Source organism: Astyanax mexicanus, chromosome 24 (genome assembly GCF_023375975.1).
Source record: "Astyanax mexicanus isolate ESR-SI-001 chromosome 24, AstMex3_surface, whole genome shotgun sequence".
NCBI lineage: Eukaryota > Metazoa > Chordata > Actinopteri > Characiformes > Acestrorhamphidae > Astyanax > Astyanax mexicanus.
In genome coordinates this window covers 8,756,211-8,764,578 of record NC_064431.1, presented here as the reverse complement: position 1 = coordinate 8,764,578, position 8,368 = coordinate 8,756,211, and the positions used below count along the sequence as shown (strand labels likewise).

At 39.2% G+C, this 8,368-nt stretch overlaps 1 protein-coding gene across 4 annotated transcripts in view; it reads right to left on the bottom strand.

Annotated features, from left to right (window-relative positions):
• Window positions 1–2,076: 2,076 nt before the first annotated feature.
• The window catches only part of arhgef10la (Rho guanine nucleotide exchange factor (GEF) 10-like a), a 288,915-nt gene continuing 282,623 nt past the window's right edge, over window positions 2,077–8,368 (bottom strand). For all 4 annotated transcript variants that reach the window (XM_049471703.1, XM_049471702.1, XM_022682351.2 and 1 more), the window contains one exon: window positions 2,077–7,710. In XM_049471703.1, the coding sequence (XP_049327660.1) occupies window positions 7,166–7,710 (545 nt within the window). In that variant the 3' untranslated portion in view covers window positions 2,077–7,165. The remainder of the gene's footprint in view (window positions 7,711–8,368) is intronic.

The window sequence follows — 8,368 nt, the reverse complement described above, 5'->3', positions numbered from 1 at the left end:
TGGATTTTCTGTGGATTTTGCTGCTAAAGACTTTTGCTTCTGGAATCTCTCCTTTGCTTCTGCTTCATTTTTTTGGTTCTGATTTTTGGCACACTTTTCACGGGTGGGCGGGGCTTAGAAGAAGGCGTTCCCCTTTAATCTCTATTGGTCACCTACCCTGAACCCTCGTCTGAGACAGACCACGCCCACCCCGCCAGCTTCAAGCGCTCTTCCAAACATGGCGGAGCGAACGGGGTTCAGCTCACAGCAGCACCAGCAGGTACTTTTCCAATTAAATTTCATACAGACGTTATGTTTAATGTTATATTTCTTTTTTAAGTAAGTGTTTAACTCTATTAAGATGCTCATGTTAGCGGGGTGTGCTAAATATCCATGCTTAAATTATACTAGTTAGTTAGTGAACACTAACCTACCTAGTCAGTGAGTTAGCTAGTTTACCTAGGTCATCTGGTCAGTGAGTTAGCTAAGCTAGTTAGGTTACCTAATCAGTGAGTTAGCTAGTTAACCTTAACCAGCACTTACTTGGCTTTACCCTGGGGCATAATAACTAGCTTAGCTAACCCACTAGCTCACTGACTAGGTAACCTAACTAGCTTAGCTAACCCACTAACTCACTGACCAGATGACCTAGGTAAACTAGCTAACTCACTGACTAGGTAGGTTAGTGTTCACTAACTAACTAGTATAATTTAAGCATGGATATTTAGCACACCCCGCTAACATGAGCATCTTAATAGAGTTAAACACTTACTTAAAAAAGAAATATAACATTAAACATAACGTCTGTATGAAATTTAATTGGAAAAGTACCTGCTGGTGCTGCTGTGAGCTGAACCCCGTTCGCTCCGCCATGTTTGGAAGAGCGCTTGAAGCTGGCGGGGTGGGCGTGGTCTGTCTCAGACGAGAGTTCAGAGTAGGTGACCAATAGAGATTAAAGGGGAACGCCTTCTTCTAAGCCCCGCCCACCCGTGAAAAGTGTGCCAAAAATCAGAACAAAAAAAATGAAGCAGAAGCAAAGGAGAGATTCCAGAAGCAAAAGTCTTTAGCAGCAAAATCCACAGAAAATCCAAAAAAATCCAAAAATGAAAGCAAAGACTGGCAAAATCCAAACTAAAATAATTTTCAAATAAGTGCAAAGAATAATAAAATAACCAAGTATATTTAAATATATATATTTGATATATATTTTTTCTCTTTTGAATTTGCAACATACATGTTTTACTTTTGATTCTTAAAATTTTGATTGTGGATTTTATTTTTTTACGTAAAACTTTTGGCACAAAATTCACTCCATAGATTTTGAGCCATGTTTAGTGTTTAGGGTCGTTGTCTTGTTGAAGTATCCAGCCTTGGCGCAACTTCAACTTTCTCACTGATTCTCGAACATTGTTCTCAAGAATCTGCTGATATTGACTGGAATCCGTGTGACCCTCAAGTTTAACAAGATTCCCAGATACCTGCACTGATCACACAGCCCCACAGCATGATGAACCACCACCACATTTTACTGTGGGGAGCAGTAGAGAAGTGTTTGTCTTGGAATGTTGTGTTCTTTTTCTGCTATGCATAAATAACCGCCCTCCAAATAACTCAATTTTAGCTTCATCAGTCCACAGAACCTTATTCCAAAATGAATCTGGCTTGTTTAAATGTGCTTTAGCTTTAGCATTCCTCAAGCCACTCTGTTTGTGGCGTGTGCACAGAAAAGGCTTCTTCTGCATCACTCTCCCATACAGCCTCTCCTTGTGCAAAGTGTGCTGAGTAGTTGATTGATACACAGTGACACTATTATCTGCAGCAAGATGATGTTATAGGTCTTTTGAGCTCTGGAAGTCTGTCGGTTGACTATGACTGTTCTCATCATTCTTCTCATCCTTCTCCTCTGCTTATCTGAGATTTTTCTTGTTCTGCCACTTCAGGTCTTAACTAGAACTGTGCCTGTGGTCTTCCATTTCATCACTATGTTCCTAACAGTGGAAACTGACAGCGGAAATCTCAAATAGCTTTTTGTATCCTTGCCTTTACTTCCATAGTGTTTGGCCTGTAGCGTATTTATTAATTATTTCTCAAAACAAATGTGATTAAAAAATTCATTTATTATTGTAACAATGAACCCACAAACGTTTGTTAGATCAAACATCGACAAATCCAGTATTTTAATCCAACAAGAGAATCACCTGAAATCTTACAAAAAACAAAACGTTACATAATACAGACAAGACATGTCATTTACAACAATCTTTTAGTGTTTAAGGATGTTTTTTTAAGACATCGCTAGCTGCTCTGTTGTATCATATTTTAGCTATAAATTTAATATTCATGAATCTAAGAGTGGGTAATATGGTCAAAATGTAATATTGGTATATTGAGCAAATATCCACTGTGCTACTTCTTACTATATATAGTACATTGTAAAAAAAATTGACTATCAGGAATGAAACTTGGTGGGTAGTCATGTTAGACTGTCATGTAGTGATTCTCTCTATTCTGCTGCCATGTCCAGTGCTTGCCTTGAAGACCTGATACTAAGCTATGGCCTCCATGCCATAACTCCATCCCCAATTTTTACTGATTTTTACTGATTTTACTGACTAATATTTTGTTCAAGAAAGTGACATGATTTATCATAATACCAATATAGCGTACCGTCATATTGCCCACCCCTATATTCACTGCAGTTCATGAAGGCCATAATACAGGCTACATAAAAGCTAAAATGCAAGTAATAAAAAAAACACTTTGAGACAGTTTAGTAGTACCAGGACATCATAAGAGACAGTTATACATTCTCAGTTTCGCCATAATGTGAGAGACGTATTACAAAAACCGCTCTGAACCGCGCTCTACATCTGGATCTATTGCTAAGGCTGTGAGAGTGTGTTATTTCCCCGGTAATTTATCTCGACTTTTTAGCCTCCAACCACCATCACCCCCTCTCCAGTCAGCGCGGAGCAGCTCAGCGCTGAAAAGGCGCACCATTGTGTTTGCATGGCTCAGTAGCATCTTTAATGGAAGTTACTGTGAAAGGAGCTCAGGGCATAACTATATGAAAAACAGTACATCATAAATCCTTCAGAGAAAAGAAGTAGAAGAAAAAGAAGAAGAAAAAAAGGTCACACACAAGAAGAAAATCCCTTTTTATACCAGAGTGTTTATTTTTTATCATAAAAATAAACTGTTCAATTCTTGTTAAAGCAAATTAAAGACCTATTAACCTATTAGCCCAAAAATAATAATGACGTAAACTGGCATGCCACAAGTGGATACATCATGATATAGCAGTAAGTAAACTGATTATGAAGTGTTACCTCAGGTTGTGAGGTGCTATCTTGTGAGTGAGCTTAAACACTGGTCAGAGTCTGAGTAAAGCCTGATGGATGAGATGCCATTTGTGTTTGTGTATGTTTTATGTATGCTTCAGAATTACAGTGCTGTCTGTTACAGTAAACCATGTCTTACAATTTTACCTCATATTTATCATATTGTCTCCAAACTCAGCTAAGGTAAAGCTCAAGCTGTATTCGACCTTGTTGCAGTAAAATATTTCATAGTACCATATTTTTTTAACTATAAGCTATATTGTTAAACTATAAACTTTATTGTTTATTTGGGTGAGTAAGCTTAGAATTCCAGTATTTTGTCCAAGGGTGAGCTCTAGCCACGGTTAGCAGCAGCATAGCCAGCTGCAGTTAGCAGTGTTAGCTAGCCCTGGTTAGCAGTGATTCACACCCCTAGTTAGTAGCATAGCCAGCTGCAGTTAGCAGTGTTAGCTAGCCCTGGTTAGCAGCATAGCCAGCTGCAATTAGCAGTGTTAGCTAGCCCTGGTTAGCAGTGATTCACACCCTAGTTAGTAGCATAGCCAGCTGCAGTTAGCAGTGTTAGCTAGCCCTGGTTAGCAGCATAGCCAGCTGCAGTTAGTAGTGTTAGCTAGCCCTGGTTAGCAGCATAGCCAGCAGCAGTTAGCAGTGCTAGCTAGCCCTGGTTAGCAGCATAGCCAGCAGCAATTAGCAGTGTTAGCTAGCCCTGGTTAGCAGTGCTTTCCACACCTAGTTAGTAGCATAGCCAGCTGCAGTTAGCAGCGCTAGCCAGCTGCAGTTAGAAGCATTAGCCAGCCCCAGTTAACAGCAATTCCCAGCTACGGTTAGCAGCGCAAACTCCCCTATACTCTGTAATTTATCGGAGTGTCTTTACTGCTCCTTACAGCCTGACCAATTTTAAAGGGGGAACTGACAATTTTTGGGAAAATTAAAGAACTTTAGGTGAGCCTTATAGTCTAAAAAAATCCTGTAATTAAAATAACTTTAGAACACATACATGTATCTTTAAAACAGAGCAAGAACAGCCACCATGAAAACCTCAACATATCTGCAATTCTAACTCATCGCTGGATTTTCTTAAATGCCAATTTTTAGTAAAACTGTCCATTCTGTCATGCAGTTTGTTTGAAGAGACACACATACATGACAGGAAATTAAAGCCATTAACATTAACGTATGATTTCTGAGTAGTCTTAAGTCTTATAAATATGATATATAGTCAAAAGAATTAGAAGTCATTTTGACTATTCAATGGCTGAAGTTATGACACGCCAAAAGGTTAAGTATACTAATAATGACCCACTATTGATCTAAAATGTAGTCTGAAACACTATTTTAATTGGTAACACTTTACAATAAGGGTACAGTACCAGTCAAATGTTTGGACACACCTCTTCTCATTTAATGTGTTGTCCTTCTCTTTATGATTTTTTACATTGTAAATTAAATATTGAATACATTAAAGCTATAAAGAATTATTACTTTAAACAAAAAATGTTAAACAAACTAGAATATGTTTTATACTTCAGATTCTTCCAAGTACCACAGTTCTCTTTGAGGACCGAGATCTGAGATCTGCACACTCTTGGTATTTTAATCTCAGTGTCTGAGGTAGACATTTCTCTTGTTTCTCTTGTTGAAAAAGTGTCTTTGATGCATCACAGAGAAGATTTATTCAATAAGAGAAACAAGAGAAAAAAGCGTTTATCTTTAACAATAAAAGTAGGGATGTGCTGAATATTCCTCCAAGCAAATTCCTCCAAGCAAAAATACGGCAAGCAAAATTATACGTTTGCGACGTTTGGCTAAATAATTTAAAAAATCTAATTATTTATATCATCATACCAAACAATGATGTTTTTGATAACATGATTAAACCTCAAGCAGCTCGGGAGGCTAAAAATGTTTTCTAGAAATATAAATAAATTGTGCATTTTTTTGAAAAGCAAGAAAATAATATCTGATTAGGTGATTAAGTTGATGCAATTGTGACAAAAGTTGCAAAACGAATGAATAAAATGAATGGTATGTAATCTCTTTTTCCTTTTTCTACATTGTAAATGAATTGAAAAATAAAAAAAAAACAATAAATTAAGGTTTGTTTGACTGGTACTGTTTAAGAGTAATGAAGCACATTTTTTGTACGTCACTGTCACTTTATGAGTTAAAGTGAAGGACAATGCTGTAAGTAATTTTACACAGATATTAAAGGGTCTGTCTCACACATACTTTAGGGTTAAAGGCCTATCAGATAGATAAGATTTATATATTGTAATCAGGTTTCAATAAGACTTAAGACAGGTTTCCATCACTTCACTTTTGACCTGCACAGAATTGACATAAACACAGACTGAAAGACAGAACAGTGAGCTCACTTTACCTGCAGTCAGAGGCGGAAAGGGATCGCTAAAGGACAGACTGCGAAGCATGGAAAGCCCATTCACTTTGCCTTTCACCCCTGGCTGATAGGATTTCACCAAACGCACAGGAATAAAATAGAAGCTTCTCCAGCTCTGTGGCGTGGCAAATTCCAAAGAAAACCATTCACTCGAGGATGACCCAGAAGTGGCCGTGAGGATATATTGCGCATTTTGAAAAGCGCTGACCCCTCATGAGGGTACAGCTCAATGCATTCATAGACACTAAACACATAATCGGAGGGTTTCCAGGGGAGGAACGCTGGATCACAGAGAGCAATTTGGTCCCAGAATACTCTGATTTCCAGTGTGATGACCTGTAGACTTGACAGAGTAAATAAAACTCTTCCATGTAGCATCTTCTACCATACTGCAGAATTTTAAAATTGCAGCTTCCATCACAAATGATCACTCTCAAAACGTAAAAAAATATGCATTTTTAGCAATGCAATCATACAGGGAAGGGTGTGCAGTAGCAGTTATTAGATTATTTTCTATTCAATCCATTCCTTAAATTGTCACCTTTACTTGCAAAGTGGAAATGCTGGTAAACCATTGCTGTGTGTGTGAGAGCATTACCCTGCTGAATAATGCAAATTGGAAACCCATGTGGCTGCAGGATGTCCTGAACATATCGCTGAGCTGTTAGTGTCCCTCGTATCAATTCTACCACTTTTGACCAAGGTGAGAGTGGCTGGCCAATGCAAGGCCTGCATTGCTGGCAATTTGTCATAAAGACCAACCTGCCTTCTCTCAGTTGAATGATATTTAATGCATCAACTAGGCCAAATGTCTATGAGCGCATTGTAGAAGCATGTCTAGCAATCAGCAGTCTCTCACCAAGAGGTACACTATCTAAAAGTAGCCTCTGAGAGTCTTTTTATAGGGCAATGGGAGATGCAATTTTATGCCCTCTTACAGTAAGACCTAATTTCTGTAATCATTTTATATGTGCCTGAGATTTAACTGAATGCTTGAGAATTGAGAGTTTTACAGTGAAATTGATGCATTAGTTTTTTTTTTTTTTTTTTTGTAAATGAGTGTAGAAGGTGAAGATGCCCTTAAAGAAAACCAGAACAGCTGTTAAACATCACTGTATAACATCTGATGTACATCTAAACCACTCTTTCTGACTTCCAGTGTATTTTGTCCCTTCTTTCCCCCCTTGTTTTCTATATATGGTTTCATTCATCTGTTGACCTGGTGCATGGCCATTGAATTCAATTGAAATTAAGAAGTTAAAATCAGTTTTTGAGAGTGATGAAACAAAGCAGACTTATAGCAGAGTTATAGACTCAATAAAAGAGCCGGTGCTTATATCTCTTTCAGTGTGTTCTTTTTGCTACAAAGAGAGCTTCACAGGTTGAGCTGATACACAGTCCCACCCCAACCTCTTCCACCTTAAATACTGTCTGCTAAACCTGTAATTTCTCAGACAGTAAGAGGCAGCTGCCACACCATGAGGGTACTCTCTGTGGACTCTGCGGCGCCCCCTGCTGAGCCCTCCTTCAGTCTCCGAAAGCCCTTTCCTCCAGAAATAACAGCAGCAGAAGTGACCCTGTCTCTCCTCGGGCCGTCCCTCTCGCAAGGCCTCCCCCGCACCCACATGTCCGGGTCGTCGCTGAGCTCATAGATGGATCCGTCCTCCAGGCTGTGTTCCAGGGACTCCAGAGATGAATCTGAGGCTTCATCGCCGCGAGCTGTCAGCGGACGTCCGGGAAGGCCTGTGGTGGAGCGGAGACGGTACTGCAACAGCAGGCCGCGTCCCTTTCCCTTGGCCTCGCCTACAGGGGAGCTGCTGGACTGCTGCAGGGACTCCTGTGAGGACGAGTCGCTCCGCTCCTCACCTCCGAAGGCGGAGTCAGGACCTTCCACCACAGAGTCACGCTTCAGGAGCTCTGGAGACAGGGTGCTGGACGTGGCCACCAAGAAGTCCACTGGTCCACAATGGCTGTTCAACGAGGTCATGCCTTTACCTAGAGCACAAAAGAATAAAGCTTAAGTTCAGTCAACTTGTCATGAACTAGAAGATGAATTAAGCTTTTCAGAAATGATTTAGTAAACTAAAAAAAAGTGTTAAACAAACCAGAATATGCTGTATATTTTAGATTAATTAAAATAGCACCTCTTGCTTAGATAGAGACAGTTTTGCACATCTTGGCTGGATTTTCTCAGTCAGCTTTATGAGTTAACAGCTGTGCTGAACTCATCAAGAGTTAATTACTTGAATTCCTTGTCTCTTAATGTGTTTGAGAGCATCAGTTGTAAAGTTGTGAAGAGGTAGAGTTACAGGTATACAGTGAATATCCCTATTTGTGTATTATTCTAATCCATATTATCGCAAGAACTACTAAAACTAAAACTAGAAGAAAAGAAAAAATACTTTAATAAATGAAGGTCAGTCAATCTTTTGCTTTGGTGAAAAAAATACATTTTCAATAAATTTGAGAGTATCCTTAAGTGCAGTCACAAAGACCATCAAAAATATTATGATGAAACTGGCTCTCATCAGGACCGCCCCAGCAAAGAAAGACCAAGAGTTATCTCTGTTACACAGGATAAATTCATCAGAGTTACCAGCCTCAGATACCATAAGTTATCAGCCCCCCAGAAAAGAGCACCTAAATGCATTAC